The sequence below is a fragment of the Rhamphochromis longiceps genome, linkage group LG18 (genome assembly GCF_057381845.1).
Source record: "Rhamphochromis longiceps isolate RC_006_pf linkage group LG18, R_longiceps_female_GT1.1, whole genome shotgun sequence".
NCBI lineage: Eukaryota > Metazoa > Chordata > Actinopteri > Cichliformes > Cichlidae > Rhamphochromis > Rhamphochromis longiceps.
The window spans coordinates 32,994,033-33,018,371 of NC_140574.1; the positions used below are offsets into that span (position 1 = coordinate 32,994,033).

The 24,339-nt window shown below is 42.7% G+C and overlaps 1 protein-coding gene across 2 annotated transcripts; it reads right to left on the reverse strand.

The window, feature by feature from the left end:
• Positions 1-467: 467 nt before the first annotated feature.
• cryz (crystallin, zeta (quinone reductase)) lies at positions 468-23,080 on the reverse strand. 2 transcript variants are annotated; one of them, XM_085389125.1, is made up of 8 exons: positions 22,888-23,080; positions 16,791-16,943; positions 16,397-16,560; positions 15,882-15,933; positions 9,057-9,206; positions 8,872-8,973; positions 1,659-1,781; positions 468-1,341 (listed from the first exon to the last, which is right to left on the reverse strand). In XM_085389125.1, exons 1-8 carry the CDS (start codon positions 22,993-22,995, stop codon positions 1,180-1,182), a joined length of 1,014 nt encoding a protein of 337 aa, XP_085245251.1. In that variant the 5' UTR covers positions 22,996-23,080; the 3' UTR covers positions 468-1,179. The 2 variants fall into 2 exon arrangements, with proteins under 2 accessions (XP_085245251.1, XP_085245252.1); XM_085389126.1 differs by having other exon boundaries at positions 469-1,341; positions 1,686-1,781.
• Positions 23,081-24,339: the final 1,259 nt, after the last annotated feature.

The window sequence follows — 24,339 nt, forward strand, 5'->3', positions numbered from 1 at the left end:
TCTTCCGGGCAAGGACAGAGAGACTCAAGAGGAGCTTCTATCCCCAAGCCATCCGTGCCCTAAACACACACACCCGCCCTCTCACATCATCTATAATTGACTGAGACAGGACTCTCTTCCAGACACTAAACCAAGGCACAATGTACATTTCAATTCCTTTAATTTTAAATATGTTTATATTGTCTATCCTGTAAAATAGTCAGATATCTATTCATATAAATGTACAGAATTCACCTGCTTGCTGCTACTACTGCACATTCACCCAGTGTATATACTATATATATATATATATATATATATATATATATATATATATATATATATATATATATATATATATATATATATATATATATATAATGTTCTTCCTCTATACACCCCCCCCCCCAATTTTTGCACATGTCGAGGAGCGTGTCAGGCTACATTTCACTGTGTCTTATACTTGTATAACTATGCATGTGACAAATAATAAAGAACCCTGAACCCATATTTTGACACAGTGTGTAGTGTGTTCTTAAAACAATGTGAGGAAACTGAACAAGTGAAGGACAAAAGAAAAGTGGGAGGCTTAAAAAAAAAAAACTATCTACAGCAGATGAGCAGTCATGTCCTTAAGTAAAAGGGTGAAAGACACCAGAATGGACGTGACACAGGACATGATATATGCATGGAGTCCTTCAGTTTATTCATCTACTGTTTAATGAAGCCTCATCACAAATGCTCTCAGGCGAAGGCTGGCTGTCAAGATGCCCTTCATAAGGAAGGGTAACAAGAAGAAAAGAGTGAGATATGCCAAATTACACAAGAACTAAACCTAAAATCAGTGACAACAGACCTTATGAAGAGATCTGCAAAAACACTCTGATCATTCTGGAAAAAAAAAACTATTAAATTCAGCTTTAGAAATACAAAAGTATATTAACACGAACTAAAGAAATAACTTCACTACAGTAAGGTTTCATCCAATTGGTAAATCGCACCATGATGGTACAGTAAAAACAAATCCAGCCTAAGGATTTTCTGCATTATTTTCTGTGATCTAGCAAACTGATTTTTGCCATAGAAGCAACAAACAACAACATTAACTGTTCCTGAAAATTTTTATTAAAGTATCACCCATTTAAAAACAGCCTGAACTGTAAAAACTGTAAAGGTGACCTGTGACCCATTACATGGTCGTCACATAGTCAGGACCATCTTCCCAGCAGCCCCGGGAGACTCAATGATATCATGGTGGGCCTGGGCAGCTTTTTCAAGCGGATACTGGGAACCGACGACCGGACGCAACCAACCAGCTTCCATCCCTGCATACAGTAGAGCTCCACACTCCTTCAACTCCTCCTGAGAGGAGCAGGGGGAGAAGAAAGATGTCCAAATCACCAAGTGGGGCACGGAATAAGAATTCTATACATATTTATCATGTATCATGTATGGAGTCATAGCCAAAGGTTTTGGCAGTAGCATTACCAATGTGCATGATTTTGCTTACTTGGAAAACTAAATAAAATAAAAAATAATAACAATAATAGCACGGAACACTAACCTTAACAAACTAAACATTTTCAAATAATAACAATCAAACCTACTCTGGAAAATAGGCTTAACTGAATTAAAAACAAAATTTTAAAATGAAATTTAAAAAAAATTAGATTACTGACAAATTTTGTGATGCTGTTATTTTGTACCGGTGTTGCAAAGAAAAGGGCCACTCCCACTATGCTGCTCTCTTTAATCATGGTGTCTCTGGGATTGATCTCTATAGATCCTCTGGAGCCAACAACCTAAAGAAAAAGAGCAAAGTAGAGGTATGATTAATGAGTGTTTGTAAACTACTGTATATAACTGTATATCAGAACATTTCTGGTAGATACAGGGAGTGCAGAATTATTAGGCAAATGAGTATTTTGTCCACATCATCCTCTTCATGCATGTTGTCTTACTCCAAGCTGTATAGGCTTGAAAGCCTACTACCAATTAAGCATATTAGGTGATGTGCATCTCTGTAATGAGAAGGGGTGTGGTCTAATGACATCAACACCCTATATCAGGTGTGCATAATTATTAGGCAACGTCCTTTCCTTTGGCAAAATGGGTCAAAAGAAGGACTTGACAGGCTCAGAAAAGTCAAAAATAGTGAGATATCTTGCAGAGGGATGCAGCAGTCTCAAAATTGCAAAGCTTCTGAAGCGTGATCATCGAACAATCAAGCGTTTCATTCAAAATAGTCAACAGGGTCGCAAGAAGCGTGTGGAAAAACCAAGGCGCAAAATAACTGCCCATGAACTGAGAAAAGTCAAGCGTGCAGCCCCCAAGATGCCACTTGCCACCAGTTTGGCCATATTTCAGAGCTGCAACATCACTGGAGTGCCCAAAAGCACAAGGTGTGCAATACTCAGAGACATGGCCAAGGTAAGAAATGTTAACTTGTTATTTTCTGTTTTATCGCGAGAGTACTGTTGCCCGCGAAGTGTTGTTGTTGTGGTCCGTATGAAAAATGGCGGAACGAATAAAGCGCTGTGAATGAGAGTACGACGTCGTGTCTTTTGAGTTAACATTGGTAGCAGAGGATGGTTTCCAATTACAAAGTACCACCAAAGTTTGATGAAGCCAGGCCATACGAATGCTGGAAGAATGAAGTCAATATCTGGAGACGAGTTACGGAGCTGGATAAAAAGAAACAGGCACTCGCGGTGGCGCTGGGGCTCGAGGGAAGAGCCAGAGAAACGGCCATGGAGATACCCGCGGAAGATTTGGACAAAGATGACGGTATGGAAATACTACTTGCAAAACTTGACGCGGTGTTTCAGAGAGAAGAGAAAGACCGCGCTTATGAAGCCTACTCGTGTTTTGACTCCATTGCAAAGAACCACAGCGTGTCCATGGCAGACTACATTATAGACTTTGAACAGCGTTATAACCGGATGAAAAAGTACAACATGACGCTGCCTGACGCTGTGCTAGCATTTAAGCTTCTAGATACAGCTTGTCTTGATGAGAAAAGTCGACAGCTTGCACTGACAGCGTGCACGGACTTAACGTTTGTGTCTATGAAGTCTGCACTGAAACGGATTTTCGGAGGGAAAGTAACCGGAGTTTTCAGCGGAATTCAACTGAACCAAGATGCAGTTTTCCTTACGGAACAAAAAGGTCCCAAATACAAACGAAACAACGGTACTTCGTCGTGGAGTGGACAGCGACAACCACTACAAGGTACCAACCCAGTTGACAAGTTTGGCAAGCGAACAAGATGTGCTATTTGTCAGAGCACTTACCACTGGGCGAAAGACTGTCCTCATCGTAATGGTGACCAAGTAAAGCTAACTGAAGATGGGAAAGTGGAGGAGTGTAACATTACTTTGTACACTAAAGCCTCAATGACAGACTCTGAAATCTTCCTGACTGAGGCACTGGGGTCAGCCATTATTGATACTGCATGTACACGTACAGTTTGTGGTCAGAAGTGGCTAGATAGTTACATAGTACAGTAAAGACAAAGAAAGCTGCAGAGATCGTCAACTCCTTCATTCACACCTGGATAAGCATTCACGGTGCCCCCAGACGGCTCTACACAGACAACGGCGGAGAGTTCAACAACACAGACAATCGGGACATGGCTGAAAACTTCAACATTGAGGTAAAAACAACGGCGGGGTATAGTCCCTGGAGCAACGGACTACTGGAGAGACATAACATGACACTTACAGAAATCCTCCTGAAGGTAAAAAAGGAACGAGGATGTGACTGGCACACTGCGCTAGACTGGGCCCTTATGGCCAAAAACAGTATGCTTAATGTACATGGTTATAGTCCACATCAACTTGTGTTTGGCCAAAACCCCAACCTTCCTTCTGTGTTGATGGATAAGCCACCTGCCTTAGAGGGCACAACTGTAAGTGCAAGAGTAGCTGAACATATCTCAGGATTACATGCTTCCAGGAAAGCATTTACTGAGGCAGAGTGTTCAGAAAGGATCAGGAGAGCACTACGCAAACAACTTAGGCCTACAGATGACAAATATGAGGCAGGAGATAAAGTATACTACAAATGAGTCGACTGTACAGAGTGGAAGGGTCCAGGTGTAGTTATTGGGCAGGATGGAACTGTTGTATTTGTAAGACATGGGGGGACTCTTGTAAGCGTACACCAGTCAAGATTGACTAAAGTGGATTCACAGACTGGACATAAACAAATACCACACAGTACTACTGATGATGACAACAAAGACGCAGTTGAAAATGATGACACTGACTCTCTTCTGCCTCCGATCGCAACGTCTCCTCCTGCGGCTTGCTGGGCTACCCGCAACAGCAAGCCGCAGGAGGAGACGTTGCGGTCGGAGGCAGAAGAGAGGCAAGCGGGGAGGCCTGTGGGCACGGCTAAAGACTAGTCCGTTTAAACCACCACTCCTGATCATATTCCTCTCCAACGCCCGTTCAATCCGTTACAAACTGGATGAAATACGACTGCAGATCGCCACTCGACGGACTTTTAATAACTGTTCGTGCATGATTTTCACTGAAACCTGGCTGGACAGCGCCATTCCCGATGCGGCTATCGATCTAGCAGGCCGCACCGCCTATCGAGCCGACAGGTCTGCGGACTCGGGTAAGAAGACTGGCGGGGGGCTGTGCATCTATATTAACAACCTTTGGTGCACGAACGTCACGGTAACGGAAAGACTGTGCAGTACAGAGGTAGAACTGTTGGTGTTAAAGTGCCGTCCATTCTATCTCCCTCGGGAATTTTCTGCCGTTTACATCTGCGCTGTTTACATTCCACCAGATGCTAATGCTAAGCTAGCGTTAGCACAATTGAGCAGCAGCATCAATAACAGCCTGGTAGCACACCCGGACAGTGTCTTTATTGCGGCTGGGGATTTTAACCACGCGGACCTGAAATCTGTACTTCACAATTTCCACCGTAATGTGAAGTGTGCTACCAGAGGAGATAGAACGTTGGACCAGGTGTACACCAACATGGCGAATGCGTACAGAGCCCAGGCTTATCCCCACCTGGGTCTGTCAGACCATCTCTCCCTTCTGCTACACCCAATATACACACAAAAGATCAAGAGCACTGGGATTACAACCAAAACCGTGAGAACATGGCCGCAGGATGCTATTCCGATGCTTCAGGACTGTTTCCACTGCACAGACTGGGATGTATTCAAGGTGCAGGACACTGACAATCGTGTCGCATTGGACAGTTACACCTCCACTGTCTTGGACTACATCTGTTTCTGTGTGGACAATGTAACAACTTGGAAACGATTCCGTGTGTTCCCTAATAATCCACCCTGGATGACACACGGAGTTCAACAACTTATTCGAACAAGGAACAACGCTTTCAAATCCGGGGACCAGGAGGCATACAGTGCTGCCAGGGCCAACCTGAGAAGAGGCATCAAGACTGCCAAGCAGCAGCACAGGAGGCGTATCGAGGCCAGGTTTGAGAACAACACAAACCCAAGGCAGGTCTGGGAGGGCATCAGGGCTATCACGGACTACAAAAGAAGAACACCATCACCCTCAGCCGACAGTTCTACTCTGGCTGAGGATCTAAATCTCTTTTATGCCCGTTTTGATAGGGAGAACACCGACCCTGTCCTGTCCCCTCTCCCCTCAACCGACCCTGCTCCGGTCCTGAGCACTCATGAGCTGAGGCGTGTGTTCCGGAGCATTAACACCAGGAAGGCGGCCGGGCCGGATGGAGTGCTGGGCCGGGTGCTAAAAGACTGTGCTGCGGACCTGGCGGACGTCTTCACCTCTATATATAACACCTCGTTGTCCTGTTCACTGGTACCATCCTGTTTCAAAACAGCAACCATCGTTCCCATCCCAAAACAGTCTAATGTCACATGTCTGAACGATTTCAGACCTGTGGCACTCACCCCCATTCCCGCCAAATGCCTGGAGAGACTGGTCATTAAACACATCAGAGCTGCTTTTCCACCATCCCTGGACTCGCACCAGTTTGCATACAGGGAGAACCGGTCAACCGAGGATGCGATCGCCACAGTGCTGCACACATTACTGAAGCACTTGGAACACAGGAACACCTATGCACGGCTCCTCTTTGTAGACTACAGCTCGGCTTTTAATACCATCCGGCCATACAAACTCCGTCCCAAACTCCACCAACTGGGACTTAACTCCTCTCTGTGCAACTGGATTGTGGACTTCCTCACTAACCGTAGACAGAGTGTCAGAGTGGGTAAGAACACCTCTTCCACCCTTGTGGTCAACACCGGTGCCCCTCAGGGGTGTGTTCTGAGCCCTCTGCTATACACTCTCTTCACCCATGACTGTATTTCCTCCTGCGCGTCCAATCTCATTGTTAAGTTTGCAGATGACACCACAGTGCTCGGACTTATATCCAACAATGATGAGACAAACTATAGGACAGAGGTGCAACAACTAGAGTCATGGTGCCACGACAATAACTTGGTCTTAAACACCAAAAAGACCAAGGAGATCATTGTAGATTTCCGGAAGAGGGGTCATAACAACCATCTGCCTCTCTTCATTGGCAGTGAGGCGGTGGAGAGGGTGAGCAGTTTTAAATTCTTGGGGGTAACTGTGACCGAGGACCTGTCCTGGGGCAACCATATCACCTCAGTTGCACGGAAGGCCCAACAGCGCCTCTACTACCTGAGGAGACTGCGGAGCGCACACATTCCCAGATCTCTGATGTTGAACTTCTACAACTGTGCCATCAGCAGCGTTCTGACGTATGGATTTCTAGTGTGGTTCCCCAGCTGCACCAAGGCCGATCAGCAAGCACTCCAGCGGGTGGTGAAGGAAGCTGGCAGAATTATTGGAACAAGTCTGCCAGAGATCAGTAATATCTTCCCCACTCGCTGTCTGAGGAGGGTGCACAGTATCCTGCGGGACCAACATCACCCTGCGCGCCACCTTTTCCATCTGCTGCCCTCAGGGAGAAGGTACAGGTCTATACAGGCCAGAACATCCAGACTGGCCAACAGCCTGTATCCACAGGCTGTGAGGCTCCTGAACTCTCTGCCCCCCTCTCACGGACAATAACCATATCCAACTTCTTAATAGCAATGAACTGGTCTGCATTGGTGCATCATATCTTTATTCTCTTCCCCCTTCTGCCCCCCCCCCCCTCTTTCTTAAACAGATAACTATCATATCTGATATCATATCTCACAGTACAATAATATTGAATGGGTTGCATTGTTGTATTTTGTCATGTTTCTCAGGTCTTTGTCTGAATTTCTACGAACATTATTGCTAAGGATTGTCTTATTGCATTGGAGTCACACTGGGTTAAATATGTACACTTGGGTTTTAAGGGGTATTTATTATTTTCTTCTTTTTTTTGGGTTGTATGGAAGCCCCAAACGCAATTTCATTGTTCTTGACAATGACAATAAATAAATAAATACTAAATACTATTGACAGAGAAACCAACACTACAGAAAACATGTCTGTCACACAAACTGCAAATGAGCCCTCTACACCCACTGATCACGTCTCTGCAAATGTAAAGTTAAGATCAGGACAGCTGATTGCTTTTACCAACAGAGACAACGGTGTTCAACACACAGCCAGAGTGCTAGGCAGAGCGGGAAAAGCAAAAGGGCAATACAAAAACTGGTACAATGTGCAATATCTTGAGCATGATGGTAGTGAAGGTGAAAAGAAAGCTGTAGACATGTCACTTGTTGATGGTCTTTGCACTGAAGCTGAAAACAGAGATGCAGATGTACTCATAACAAAAGATATTTCCTTTGATTCTGCTAAGCAGCAGGAGATTGAGAGCTGGCAAAGTAATGGTGTGTTTGATGAAGTGAAAGACCTGGGTCAAAAATGTGTGTCTACTAGATGGGTCTGTACACTCAAAGAAACTACTAATGGTGTTGTCCCAAAGGCTCGACTTGTGGCACGGGGGTTTGAAGAGGCAAATACTAAAGAACTACAGAAAGACTCTCCAACATGTGCGTCTGAGTCCCTCAGACTGGTGCTAGCTGTGATATGTCAAAACAAGTGGAGAGTAAATTCAATGGACATTAAATCTGCCTTCTTGCAGGGAATGGAACTGTCAAGAGACATCTATCTTCGTCCCCCACCTGAAGCTGGCAAGGACAATGTTCTATGGAAACTGAAAAAGTGTGTTTATGGACTTGCAGATGCTTCACTTTATTGGTACAATAAGGTCAAAGACATTATGCTCAAAACTGGTGGTAAAATATCACAGGTTGATCCTGCAGTGTTCTATTGGCAGAATGAACAATCTGAGGTTACAGGAGTGCTTGCATGTCACGTTGATGATTTCCTTTGGGCTGGTTCAAGTCACTTTGCAACTCATATCATTCCTGTACTGAAATCTACCTTCCTTGTGGGCCGTGAAGAACATGACAGCTTTTCTTATGTTGGTATGGACATTTGTACAGTTAATGATGTAATAGAGGTGCATCAACAACTTTACATTGACAACCTACAACCGGTTCAGTTACAAGCAGCACGGGCTGTACAGAGGGAGGCTTCCTTAAGTGAAACAGAACGTGAGCAACTCAGGTCAAAAATAGGACAGATTTTGCTTTGTCTGTTATTTGCTTCTCACCTCTTGCTTTGTAGTTGATTGTTGCTAGAGGACATTTTAGCCTGGGGAACCCTCTGATGTATTTATCACACCCTGATATGTCAACAACAGCTGACTACTCCCTGTGTGGAGTGAAGTGAGTGTTTCCTTATAGCTGTCCTGTTTTTAATATTGTACTATAATTATTATTAGTCCACCACAGCTGGATTGTTAACAACACATTTCTGAGGAGTAGTAAACTGATAAACCAGTAAAAGATCCCACGACTATACTATAAAAAAAAAAGAAAAACTGTAGTCCTACCATCACTCGCCCTCCATAGGCCAGCATCTGGAGGTCCTTACTGAGGTTGACATTTGACAGCATCTCCACTATCACATCTACACCTCGGCCCTTTGTGGCTTCCTGGAATACATAAACACACAGAGCATTTTTCAGAAGGTCAGAACGAGTTTTTCCTGCCACTTGACTTCTATGTGAGTGAATACCGTGATTTTGTCTGTGTATTCTTCTTGTCTGTGATTAAAGGCCAGGTGAGCTCCATTGTTAAGGACCAACTTCATCCCCTCTGGTGTCCCTGCTGTCCCAAAAACCTGAAGACCCAGAGCACGGGACAACTGACAGGCTGCAATGCCCACCTATAGGATGAAGAAAGTATTTGATTGTAGCTAAATTTCATTTTAGCACACATTTCTAGTCACTTTTATTTAAAGCTGATGAGCCACGGTAGTACAAGTAATGCAAGAATATACACTGGCTTGCAAAAGTATTCGGCCCCTTGAACTTTCCCACATTTTGTCACATTACAGCCACAAACATGAATCAATTTTATTGGAATTCCACGTGAAAGACCAACACAAAGTGGTGCACACGTGAGAAGTGGAACGAAAATCATACATGATTCCAAACATTTTTTACAAATAAATAACTGCAAAGTGGGGTGTGGGTAATTATTCAGCCCCCTGAGTCAATACTTTGTAGAACCACCTTTTGCTGCGATTCCAGCTGCCAGTCTTTTAGGGTCTGTCTCTACCAGCTTTGCACATCTAGAGACTGAAATCTTTGGTCATTCTTCTTTGCTAAACAGCTCCAGCTCAGTCAGATTAGATGGACAGCGTTTGTGAACAGCAGTTTCAGATCTTGCCACAGATTCTGGATTGGATTTAGATCTGGACTTTGACTGGGCCGTTCTAACACATGGATATGTTTTGTTTTAAACCGTTCCATTGTTGCCCTGGCTTTATGTTTAGGGTCGTTGTCCTGCTGGAAGGTGAACCTCCGCCCCAGTCTCAAGTCTTTTGCAGACTCCAAGAGGTTTTCTTCCAAGGTTGCCCTGTATTTGGCTCCATCCATCTTCCCATCAACTCTGACCAGCTTCCCTGTCCCTGCTGAAGAGAAGCACCCCCAGAGCATGATGCTGCCACCACCATATTTGACAGTGGGGATGGTGTGTTCAGAGTCATGTGCAGTGTTAGTTTTCTGCCACACATAGCGTTTTGCATTTTGGCCAAAAAGTTCCATTTTGGTCTCATCTGACCAGAGCAGCTTCTTCCACATGTTTGCTGTGTCGCCCACATGGCTTGTGGCAAACTGCAAATGGGACTTGTTATGGTTTTCTGTTAACAATGGCTTTCTTCTTGCCACTCTTCCATAAAGGCCAACTTTGTGCAGTGCACGACTAATAGTTGTCCTGTGGACAGATTCCCCCACCTGAGCTGTAGATCTCTGCAGCTCGTCCAGAGTCCCCATGGGCCTCTCAGTGCTCTCCTTGTTCGGCCTGTGAGTTTAGGTGGACGGCCTTGTCTTGGTAGGTTTACAGTTGTGCCATACTCCTTCCATTTCTGAATGATCGCTTGAACAGTGCTCCGTGGGATGTTCAAGGCTTGTGAAATCTTTTTGTAGCCTAAGCCTGCTTTAAATTTCTCAATAACTTTATCTCTGACCTGTCTGGTGTCTAAATCCAATCGAGAATCTGTGGCAAGATCTGAAACTGCTGTTCACAAACGCTGTCCATCTAATCTGACTGAGCTGGAGCTGTTTTGCAAAGAAGACTGAGCAAGGATTTCAGTCTCTAGATGTGCAAAGCTGGTAGAGACAAACCCTAAAAGACTGGCAGCTGGAATTGCAGCAAAAGGTGGTTCTACAAAGTATTGACTCAGGGGGCTGAATAATTACGCACACCCCACTTTTCAGTTATTTATTTGTAAAAAATGTTTGGAATCATGTATGATTTTCGTTCCACTTCTCACGTGTTGTGTTGGTCTTTCACGTGGCATTCCAATAAAATTGATTCATGTTTGTGGCTGTAATGTGACAAAATGTGGAAAAGTTCAAGGGGCCGAATACTTTTGCAAGCCACTATATTTATGTAACAGTAAAAAAGTCAAAAAGCCCCACATTTACAGTGGGGCAAAAAAGTATTTAGTCAGCCACCGATTGTGCAAGTTCCCCCACCTAAAATGATGACAGAGGTCAGTAATTTGCACCAGAGGTACACTTCAACTGTGAGAGACAGAATGTGAAAAAAAAATCCATGAATTCACATGGTAGGATTTGTAAAGAATTTATTCGTAAATTAGGGTGGAAAATAAGTATTTGGTCACCTCAAACAAGGAAAATCTCTGGCTCCCACAGACCTGTAACGTCTTCTGTAAGAAGCTTTTCTGTCCCCCACTCGTTACCTGTATGAATGGCACCTGTTTGAACTCATCATCTGTATAAAAGACACCTGTCCACAGCCTCAAACAGTCAGACTCCAAACTCCGCCATGGCCAAGACCAAAGAGCTTTCGAAGGACACCAGGAAAAGTATTGTAGACCTGCACCAGACTGGGAAGAGTGAATCTACAATAGGCAAGCAGCTTGGTGTGAAAAAATCAACTGTGGGAGCAATCATCAGAAAATGGAAGACATACAAGACCACTGATAATCTCCCTCGATCTGGGGCTCCACGCAAGATCTCATCCCGTGGGGTCAAAATGATCATGAGAACGGTGAGCAAAGATCCCAGAACCACACGGGGGGACCTGGTGAATGACCTGCAGAGAGCTGGGACCAAAGTAACAAAGGTCACCATCAGTAACACACTACAACGGCAGGGAATCAAATCCCGCAGTGCCAGACGTGTTCCGCTGCTGAAGCCAGTGCATGTCCAGGCCCGTCTGAAGTTTGCCAGAGAGCACATGGATGATACAGCAGAGGATTGGGAGAATGTCATGTGGTCAGATGAAACCAAAGTAGAACTTTTTGGTATAAACTCAACTCGTCGTGTTTGGAGGAAGAAGAATACTGAGTTGCATCCCAAGAACACCATACCTACTGTGAAGCATGGGGGTGGAAACATCATGCTATGGGGCTGTTTTTCTGCCAGGGGGGACAGGACGACTGATCCGTGTTAAGGACAGAATGAATGGGGCCATGTATCGTGAGATTTTGAGCCAAAACCTCCTTCCATCAGTGAGAACTTTGAAGATGAAACGAGGCTGGGTCTTCCAACATGACAATGATCCAAAACACACCGCCCGGGCAACAAAGGAGTGGCTCCGTAAGAAGCATTTGAAAGTCCTGGAGTGGCCTAGCCAGTCTCCAGACCTCAACCCCATAGAAAATCTGTGGCGGGAGTTGAAAGTCCGTGTTGCTCGGCGACAGCCCCAAAACATCACTGCTCTCAAGAAGATCTGCATGGAGGAATGGGCCAAAATACCAGCTACTGTGTGTGCAAACCTGGTAAAGACCTATAGTAAACGTTTGACCTCTGTTATTGCCAACAAAGGTTATGTTACAAAGTATTGAGTTGTATTTTTGTTATTGACCAAATACTTATTTTCCACCCTGATTTACGAATAAATTCTTTACAAATCCTACCATGTGAATTCATGGATTTTTTTTTCACATTCTGTCTCTCACAGTTGAAGTGTACCTCTGGTGCAAATTACTGACCTCTGTCATCATTTTAGGTGGGGGAACTTGCACAATCGGTGGCCGACTAAATACTTTTTTGCCCCACTGTATTTATTTACTCCATTTCTGTTTATATTATTTGATTAAAGACAATTTGTTCTAGAAAACTGCATCTCTTTAGTTCATAAACTAACACAATCTTGTATTAAAAACAAGTGTAAAAAACTGGGGAAAAAGTTACCCTGGTTAGTTGTTTTCATGTTAGTTATACAGCAGTGACATACACAATCAGGCCAGAAAAGGTCAAACAACATAATTTTACCATAAGAGTAAGTACATTAAATCAAGATACTATATATAAGGTACTGAATTTATGTATTTTACCTTATCCTTAGGTTTTAGATTTCAAGATTATTAGACAGGAGGTTTACTAATATGGTCTTAAATCTTTTACACATCAGATACTGCAGTGGTTTGAATCATATCTATATAATAGACTCCGATTTGTTTATATAAATGGAGAATCCTTTTCCCACAATAAAGTTAATTATGGAGTTCCACAAGGTTCTGTGATAGGACCAGTTCTGTTTAGATTATACAGTGGGATGCAAAAGTTTGAGCAACCTTGTTAATAGTCATTATTTTGCTATATAAATCGTTGGTTGTTACAATAAAAAATGTGAGTTAAATATATCATATAGGAGACACACACAATGATACTCGAGAAGTGAAACTAAGTTTATTGGATTTACAGAAAGTGTGCAATAATTGTTTAAACACAATCAGGCAGGCGCATAATTTGGGTCACTGTTGTCATTTTATTGATTCCAAAACCTTTAGAACAAATTATTGGAACTCAAATTGGCCTGGTAAGCTCAGTGACCCCTGACCTACATACACAAGTGAATCCAATAATGAGTAAGAGTATTTAAAGGGGTCACTTGTAAGTTTCCCTCCTCTTTTAATTTTCTCTGAAGAGTAGCAACATGGGGGTCTCAAAACAAAACTCAAATGACCCGAAGACAAAGATTGTTCACCATCATGGTTTAGGGGAAGGATACAGAAAGCTGTCTCAGAAATTTAAGCCATCTGTTTCCACAGGTAGGAACATATTGAGAAAATGATAGACCACAGGCTCAGTTCAAGTTAAGGCTCAAAGTGGCAGACCAAGAAAAATCTCGGATGGACAGAAGCGACGAATGGTGAGAACAGTCGGAGTCGACCCACAGACCAGCACCAAAGACCTACAACATCATCTTGCAGCAGATGGAGTCACTGTGCATCGTTCAACCATTCGGTGCACTTTACACAAGGAGATGCTGTATGCGAGAGTGATGCAGAGGAAGCCTTTTCTCCGCCCACAGCACAAACAGAGACGCTTGAGGTTTGCTAAAGCACATTTGGACAAGCCAGCTTCATTCGGAATAAGGTGCTGTGGACTGATGAAACTAAAGTTGAGTTATTTGGGCATAACAAGAGGCGTTATGCATGGAGGAAAAAGAACACAGCATTCCAAGAAAAACACCTGCTACCTACAGTGAAATATGGTGGTGGTTTCATCATGCCGTGGGGCTGTGTGGCCAGTGCAGGGACTGGGAATCTTGTCAAAGTTGAGGGACACATGGATTCCACTCAGTATCAGCAGATTCTGGAGACCAATGTCCAGGAATCAGTGACAAAGCTGAAACTGTGCCGGGGCTGGATCTTTCAACAAGACAACGACCCGAAACACTGCTCAAAATCCACTAAGGCATTCATGCAGAGGAACAAGTACAACGTTGTGGAATGGCCATCTCAGCCCAGACCTGAATATTATTGAAAATCTGTGGTGTGAGTTAAAGAGCTGTCCATGCTCGGAAGCCATCAAACCTGAATGAACTAGAGATGTTTTGTAAAGAGGAATGGTCCAAAATACCTTCAACCACAATCCAGACTCTCATTGGAACCTACAGGAAGCATTTCGAGGCTGTAATTTCTGCAAAAGGCAGATCTACTAAATATTGATTTCATTTCTTTTTTTGTGGACCCCAAATTAATGCACCTGCCTGATTTTGTTTAAACAATTATTGCACACTTTCTGTAAATCCAATAAACTTCGTTTCACTTCTGAAATATCACTGAGTGTGTCTCCTATATGATATATTTAACTGAAATTTTTTTATCGTAACAACCAACGATTTATACAGGAGAATAATGACTATTAACAAGGTTGCCCAAACTTTTGCATCCTACTGTACATGCTTCCTTCAGGCAGTATGATTTGAAGGTATAGCACACATCTTACAAATATGCTCAATGACACCAGGGTCGAGTAAAATGCCAGAAATGTTCCACATCATGAAAATATTACCAACAGTTTTATTAAATATTTTATCTCAAGAAAAGAAAATCTATCCATAACTATTAGCCCTCTTCAGTGTGTCACTTATAAACAAAAGCCATTTTTTAAAACTCTTTCTTTTTACACCAAGAGATAAAAACAGAAGTCAAGCTCCCTTACATTAGGTGTGAATGATATTTGTAATCAAATTAAATTAAAGAAAAGGGAGCAATATGTGTGTGTAAATGGTAAAAATCTCAAAGTATAACTATCAAATATGGGGTCCCACAGGGATCAGTATCAGGACTACTTTTCTTCCTTCTACACATTTTGCTCATTCCTTTAGTATTTTGTGTGCAATATTGTAATATTTTTCATAATGCATAATGAAGTATTTAGACTCGAGGACAAACTTTGTAATACAGTGGAACCCCGACTTACGAATACCCTGTTAAACGAAAAATTCAAGTTACGAAGGCACTGAACGCCAATATTTCTGCCCGTGTTACGGCAAAATGCCCATTTTACGAAATCCGCTGGCTCTGATTGGCCGAGCCCAGAATGCCCAGAATGCCTTCCGAATCATGTGACAACCCCTTGGCTTTCGTAATTGCGCTTCGCTGTTCCACTTGAACGACGTATTGTTGTTCTAGTTAGCAATTAGTCTATAGTCTATCGTTCAGCATCGCCTCACTCAAAAGGCGCGATGGGTGCTTCGACTTACGAAAATCTTCGACTTACGAAAGACCCTCGGGAACAAATGAATTTCGTAAGTCGGGGTTCCACTGTATTCTCCATCATACTCTCCCTTAACCCACTCACACACATAACACTTCAACTTTTGAAGGGAAAGAAAGGCAAAACAAGTTTTAGCGTGACCTACAGATCAGGAAAGCACTGCAAGTGTTCAAAATCTTTTTCGGGCTTTAAAAACAGATTAATACAACAGCTGCTCCTAAAATATGTTTAGATGTATCGGATTGGTGTCACTATACTTTGGCATCCTTGCAGGATATTTTAGGGATCTAGGGCAGCCTAATGATGACTTGTTAGAAATTGGAGCTATATCTCCTAGAGCTGAAGAAGAGTCTCACCCCTCCACTGGCTCCATGGATAAGAACGGTCTCTCCAGCCTTGGCGTGCGCTCTGCACAACACAAAAAACCCACAGAGAAGGTGAAAGTTAACAGTATGGTGCTGCATTACTAATTAACCACCCCCTCTATTAAAAACATTGATCTTTCCTTTGTAACATGATGTATGTTCAGAGTTGGGATATGCATATATCTGGACTTGTCAGTGTGGAAGGAAGAAGATCAAGGTTTTGACCACCAGAGGGCAGTATAAGTACCACGCAGCTGTGTAGACTTGGTCATATGCAGGAAGAGATACATGTATTTCTTGTTGTTATAATATATTTTAGCTGACATTACTTTTTCAGCACTTTCTATTGTTATATAAGCCCACTAAAAGATTTTTACTGGACCTTGTAATTTGAATTAGAAATATTAAATTGAATATTATATTGAATTTCATTGCTTTGCTCTTTAAGATCTGCAGATGGTGGAATCCTGCTACAGCTCACCCTGATTAGAACAGGTGTGTCTTACTTGTGGATCAGAGCTCTGTAGGCGGTGAAGTACGGGATCCCGATGGCTGCTCCCTGTGTGAAGTCTAAAGCATCAGGCAGCTTGTAAACAGAGTCGCCAGCTGCTACAGTGTACTCTGCATAGCCTCCAGTCTCTGTAGCTGTGGTGAACACACGATCCCCTGCCTGGAAAACACACACACATGTTCACACACTGTGCACACCTCCTGTATCTCCTTATTTAAGAGTTCCTTCTCACATTGTCTCTGTGTATTTTCTACAGGATGAACTTGAACTTGGATTTACACAAGTTTTAAGTGATGCTAAGCAGAAGATGGAGGACTGATCCCACATGATTATATAACTGCACTGGCATGTAGCTGCTATCACATCCATACAGTCGTCTGTACTCTAACCTTCACTGCAGTCACTCCTTCTCCAACTGATTCCACCACTCCTGCTACATCAGAGCCAGGTGTGTAAGGCAGGGTGGGTTTCCTTGCATACGTCCCAGCTCGGATGTAAGTTTCCACAGGGTTCACTCCACAGGCATGGACACGGATCAACACCTATATGAGAGAGAGAGACTTCAGATGGACTATGCCATGTGGGCTGAGAGATTAGGAGATTTTAAACACTATTACTCAAATATTTCATTTAAATCACTTGAACTTGAATAATAATCACAGGTTAAAAACACTGGCTGTTTCGGGGTGGCTGTAGCTCAAGCGGTAGAGCAGGTCATCTACTGATCGGAAGGTTGATGGCTCAATTCCTGGTTTCCCTAGTCTGCATGCCAAATATCCTTGGGCAAGATACTAACCCCAAATTGCATCCATATGAGTATGAGTGTATGTGTGAATGTTAGTTAGAAAGCATTCATACAAGCACAAAAAAATGTGCTTGGGTGAATGCACAAGTTGTGTAGAGTGCTCAGAAAAGCGCCATATAAGAACCAATCCATTTTCCATTTAAACAACAAAAGTTTGTCCACCTCGGGCCATTAATTCTAATCTTAGCTACTTCAATCTTTAAAATTTCTAAATGTTTCAATTTGACCGTCATTTCAAGCTTAAGAAACAGCTGCTTGACTACAAAACTTCAACTACTGGATACATTTCTCAGATTTTACCCTTGATTTATTTGCTATTGACTATAACAAAATCAGATTTCTGACTTTAAAACATGTTCACAGCTTTTTTATTTCAAGTAAAAAAATGTAATTGCAATGACACTTGATGCATGTTCTGACGCAAGTGGGGGTTTACCCTTTTGCCACTTTGATAGTACTGTACAGACATTTAAATGGTAAATGGCCTGCATTTGTATAGCGCTTTTCTAGTCCATAGGACCCCAAAGCGCTTTACACTACATTCAGTCATCCACCCATTCACACACACATTCACACACTGGCGATAGCAAGCTACATTGTAGCCACAGCTGCCCTGGGGCGCACTGACAATTTAACACTCATTCAGTGCCAATTTATTCCTGTGTGATTCAGTACATTTCTTTGAGAACTGGATAACCAGTGCAGAAGTCTATCCAGGATCTGTCATCAGAACAAGTGTTACTTGTACTACTGTTTGCTAATAATTAAATTAGATTTGACTTCTACATTCACATGTAGAATTCATTAACATCATTCAGAAAAAGGCAAGTATATTTGTTTTGTCAACAGTCAATTTAAAAAATGACTTTATGGGCTTTATTAACTGAAAGGAAGCAGGAGATGAATTTGCACTTGTTCTGTAGCAGTGCTGTCAGGTCATTGTTGGTACACGTTCCTTTTCCACCCTTCCCTAATGGTCATACCTTTCTGTTCTATTATGCTTGCAGCTAGTGCTCTGCGACACTGCAGAATCTGGTATTAATCTGATGCCAAGTATCGGTGCCACTTTACAAATACTTATACTTTTTACTGAAAAAAGGATGTAGTGGAGAGCAGGGTATCATGAGTTTTGAGACAAAGTGTCTCAGTTTTAGTTTTTCATGTGTTTTGAAACTTTGTTTTTGAAGACCTGGAATGTAAATGTAATGGTGTCTAAAACACTTGGGTGAACCTCTGTTATTTAAATGTGCTGTAGGATATAAATTAGGGATGCACCGATACCGATACTGATACCAGTATCGGCCTCGATACCACATTTTCTAAAGTACTCGTACTCGTTAAAAGTCCCCCGATACCGAGGACCGATACCACGGTCTGAGACCTGTCTATGTTTGAGCGGCATGTAAGGGGTTAATCACAGGCGCCGAGTGCCTGCCCCCAGGCCCCGAGTGCCCACCCCGGCTGCAGCTCAGAGCGGGGAGAAAGCGAGGCGAGACATATCAGCTGAGTGGAGCTTTTTCAAAGTGAACGAAGATGCGAAAACAAAGGTGGACTGCAAATTGTGCTCAGCGAAATTGTCCAGAGGAGGCTCTAAAGGTAGCGCATTTAACACAAGCAATTTAATCAAGCACCTAAAATCCCAACACAACAACGAGTACAAAGAGTTTAACTAAAAAAGTGAGCAGCTACTACGCACTAGCCTCTGATGTCATCCCAGCTGTGACTGTGCTAATGAAACTTCTAAACAGAGAAACAGACGAACAAATGTAAAATTAAATTTTGTTTTTTTATAATTATTTATTCTTTAATATGTTACATACAACATGCTTTTCATTTTAAATAAATGTTCTTAATTCTAAACTAGTCCCTTGTTTATTTTTTGTTAAATTATAGGACTAAAGCTGTTACCTGCAAATTTAAATCATGTTTTTATTAAGTACTCTGTATCGGTGAGTACTGAAATGCAAGTACTCGTACTCGGTATCGGTGCATCCCTAGTATAAATAAAATACACGTCACAGTCAACTAGGGCTGCCACAAACGATTATTTTGATAGTCGACTAGTCACCGATTATTTATGCGATTAGTCGACTAATCAGATCATCATCCACTGGACATAAAACTACAGCTTATTGCACCAGCAGCATCTGCTCTTATATAACTATCATTAGCTTACAGCTTTAAGCTTTTAAGGTGCTAACTAAAAATAAAGACAAGATGATAGTTTATTCAATTTTAATGAAATTTGCAGATTGTTTCGGTAAAGTTTAATAAACTCCTTGCTATCTAAAATATAACAGGACACCGGAGTATATTCTCCAGCATCTCACACTTCTGATAATCAGCTGTCTGCTTGACGTTTATTCAGCTGTGTAAAAACTATAACTTTAATCTCAGCCAAACCGATTTACTCAGGAACAAATAAAATACAAAAGAAAAAAAAAAAAAAAAAAAGCCAAACAACAACATTTTTAATTTATCTAAGTGACTCATATATATTTAACCTGAGTCGCGAAAGACGGCGGTGGGTTTGAAAACAATTTGCCGGGAGTCCGGTGTTCTCACGGCGCTAGTGACCTAGCCCCCGGCTAGCTATCGAGCTAGTGGGTAACAGACGTCTCCGAAAACGTCGGAGCGCTTTTGAAAATATGTGGTGTCCTGCTAAACTGAGCCGATATTTGAGGTTTACACAGCTACATTCTCGCCTGAAAATATGTTAAACGTTTATTTTGTGACCCAGAAAGAATAATAAGAGTAATATTAAAACTAACTAGCTACCGCCATTGTTGGAAACTAAGCTGGGCCGCGCTATGAATTCTGGGACACAGCTGCTTCTTCTTCTTCGGGGTTTAACGGCAGCTGGCATCCTTGTACATGCTGTGCTGCCATCTTCTGTTTCAGTCCGTTATTACACTCTTAAATCCTGCTATTATTCCTGCGTCTTTTGTGATCTTACAAAGCTTCAAACGACACGTCGACTATTAAATCAGTCGTCGACGATTTTGATAGTCGACGTAATCGTGACTAGTCGACAAATCGTGGCAGCCCTACAGTCAACACAAAAAGGTTCAAACATTTTCATGTCTTTCAAGTTAGGAGGCATATTTTTCATTAATATTTAACACAATTCAGTGGGCTACATACTACAATGTATCAATCAGATACCAATACCAGCGTTGGTATCAATACTATGGATATCTGGCTCGATCCACCATTTCCAGTTGTAGCACGGATATTGTTCACATGTGGTTACTTGGCTATGATTAAAGAGGCAGCTTTACATCTCAATGTTAGTGTAGTATTCTTAATATCTGACTTCCACAAATATTCAGTTCAATTCAATTTTATTTGTGCAGCACCAAATCACAACAACAGTCGTCTCAAGGTGCTTTATATTGTAAGGTAGACCCTACATACATACAGAGAAAAACCCAACAATCATATGACCCCCTATGAGCAAGGTGACAGTGGGAAGGAAAAACTCCCTTTTAACAGGAAAAAACCTCCAACAGAACCAGGCTCAAGGAGGGGCGGGGCCATCTGCTGTGATCGGTTGGGGTGAGAGAAGGAAGACAGGATGAAGACATGCTGTGGAACAGCCAAAGATTAATAACAAGTATGATTCAGTGCAAAGAGGTCTATGAACACAATGGCTGTATCCCAATTCAGGGTCTGAAGCCTTAAAGGCCGCATTTTAAGGCCGATTGCGTCACAGCGACGCGACGAAGGCTGTCCCAATTCAAAGGCTGCTCGAAATGCGGCCCTCAAATGCGTCCTTCATTTTCTTGAATTTTAAGGATGTGGCGGTGTAGACTTCGTGGCCCAACATATCCCAGAATGCATAGCGCAGTGGTGGGTGTGGATAATTTTGCCGAAAAAAAACGGCGGATGAGGGGCGCCCGAAGAGTAAACTTTAAGTAAGTACTGAATATTATGTCACTTATTTATGTGCGAATGTTTAATAATGAAGAACATTAAAACATTACTGTTGGCAACATGTCGGCGAAGTTATGTGACATTAGTGACGTTTGTACTAACTTGGTTTTAAAGCCTTTACTTTAAAATATACACCGTTCAATAGCTGACCTTAATCTTACAGAGAATGATCAAAGCTCATGTAGAAAGAAACAAACAAAAGATTTTCTCCTTCATTTCTGTCAAACAAAGCTGTATGAAACGTTTCCAGCTGTTAGTATCATGGTTGCTAGGCAACCTGGGCAGCGCGACGGAGGCTAGACCGTCCCATTTTACGAGCCTCGCACTTCTGGCCTTAGCGGTCTTTGAGTACGCGGCCCTTGTGGATCGTTAAGGCTGCGTACTTTAAGGCTGCAGACCCTGAATTGGGATACAGCCATAGTGAGTGAGAAAGGTGACTGAAGAAGAAATACTCAGTGCATCATGGGAATCCCCCAGCAGCCTACACCTATTGCAGCATAACTAAGGGAGGATTTAGGGTCACCTGGTCCAGCCCTAACTATATGCTTTAGCAAAAAGGAAAATTTGAAGCCTAATCTTAAAAGTAGAGATAGTGTCTGTCTCCTGAATCCAAACTGGAAGCTGGAAGTCATTAAGATAAGATGGGGCCTGATTATTTAAGACCTTGTATGTGAGGAGCAGGATTGTTAAATTCAATTCTGGATTTAACAGGGAGCCAATGAAAGGAAGCCAACACAGGAGAAATCTGCTCTCTCTTTCTAGTCCCTGTCAGGACTCTTGCTGCAGCATTTTGGATTAAATGAAGGCTTTTCAGGGAGTTTTTAGGACTTCCTGATAATAATGAATGACTACTACTACTTTTAGAGCTATTGCGCAGTGTTACTGGAGGCCAAGGTAATGCCATCCAGAGTAAGAATCTGGTTAGATACCATATTTCTAAGATTTTCAGGGCCGAGTACAATAACCTCAGTTTTATCTGAATTAAGAAGCAGAAAGTTAGCGGCCATCCAGGTCTTTATGTCTTTAAGACATTCCTGCAGTTTAACTAATTGGTGTGTGTTATCTGGCTTCATGAACAGATAAATTTGTGAAGCCAGATAAAACACAAGTTTGGTGTCTTCTGCTTAGCAGTAGCAGGGCTTTCTTACAAAGCAGCAAACTATTTCTCCAGGCTAAATGATGATCTTCTAAATGTGTGATACACCACTTCCTCTCCAGCTTATGAGTTATTTGCTTTAGGCTACGTGTTTGAGAATTATACCAGGGAGTCAAGTACTTCTGATTTGAGGCCTACAGGAGCTACAGTATCCAGAGTCACTCATAGTGAGGTTAAATTATTAACAAGATAATCAACCTCTGTTGGAGTAGCGTTCAGGTAGCAGCTCTGCTGTGTGTTGGTACAGGGCATTGAAGACGGTCAGTGGGTGGATTATATTCTTAAACTTAGTTGCAGCACATTCAGAAAGACGTCCACTGTGATGAAATCTACTCCCCACTGCTCTGTAATCAATTGCTGTAAATTTAAATGTTATCAGGAAATGATCAGACAATCAAGAAGTAATGCAGAAGGCCAAGCACCAAAATCAAACACACCGTAATGCAGGTTTATGATTTCATGAAACTCTATACGCAGATCATAAGCATTAGCAGTGAGTGTGTTTCAAACATCACGCGTGATTTTACTGTGACGTGCAGCTGCTGCTGTGTGCCCTTTGCACGGAGTAGTCCAGCTGCGTGGGTCTCACCTGTGTGCGCCCAGGCTGAGGGACAGTCACGTCAGAGCGCAGTCTGAGGACTGACGGAGCTCCGAACTCACTCACTCTAATGGCTCTCATCAACCTGCTGCCTGACATGCCCGCACATGCGCTCAGATAAATCAACCTTGAAACTCGGACGTCGTACTCTTCAGGACTTCCACACTGCGTCAAATTGCGCTGCTTCTTCTACGTTTTGGGGCATTTGTTGAAGGTTTTCTGTATTGTCGCCCTCTCCTGTGCGGCTGGGGAAGTGCTCCGTCGACTACATCTGCAGTCCAGGCCAACACTGAGCGCACACGGCTTTTACTTTGTAATTCTGTGGGATACTCCAGCACAGCTGCACAAGTATTATGTGTTACATTTAGCAGTACTTTTTTTTTAAATACCACACAATATTTACACATCACACTGGAATTATTATGCAAAGTCTGTCTGATACTCGACACTGATCACAGTTGTTAGCTGGATCCTTTTCCACTAATTTCAGTGCACGTCAGCACAGTAAGTCCAGTTCTTAATGTGGCATTCATCTGTGTTGTATGTGTCAGGAAAATTTACTCTGCTCATTTTCAAATCTGAAATTTTCGGATTTGAAACTGTAAAAGTGGAGCACTGTCAGAGGAACATACTGGGCGGTTGCCCAGGGCCGCATCGTGGTGGGGGCGGCATCACGGGCAACAAAAAAAAGTTGCTCGTACTCATGCTGCCCCGACGTCAGCCAGCGCATTTTGGCGATGACTATGGGCACCGATCGGTTTTCCATCGCCCGTTTGCTGGGAGTAAGGGCGCCCTCCGTTTGCGAGGTGCGGAGGAGAGGGCGGGGCGGCGGGGGATTCTCTGGCTGGCTGGAGCAGCATCTAATAACCAACTCACAAAATAAAACAAAATATAAACAAACCAACAAACACGAAAACACCAGACATGATACAGACTTATAATTTGCACCGATGTTTTTTCGAAATTCTATACGTGAAAAGTGAGCGCGAGAGCCCTCGGTGCGCCTGCTCGCTGCTGAAGTCAAAATAAACTTTATTGTCATCTCCGCTACATACAGTCCAGTATATAGAGAGACGAGACGACGAGGCTCCAGTTACAGCAGTGCAAGTAAACAAACATTATATATAAGAAGAGTAAGAAAATAAATATACAATTTAGGACCGGGGTAAAGGGATCAATAACAATTTAACATTTATAATTTACTGTTTGATGATTTAAAGTCTCACTCAACTTGTTGAAAGGGGAAGGGGGCGGCTGCTTCCAAATAGAGCACATTTCATTCATAATGTTGTAAATCCAAGCCCATTATGTATTCATGATTTGAATCCTGGGCTGTGCGAAATCCCAGAAATAAACCCTAGACAAAGCGAATCTGTGAACTAAGGTGTAGGTCTGTTAGGTTATGTTGTGGTGATCCTCGTGTTGGGGGATGGGTGTTCTACA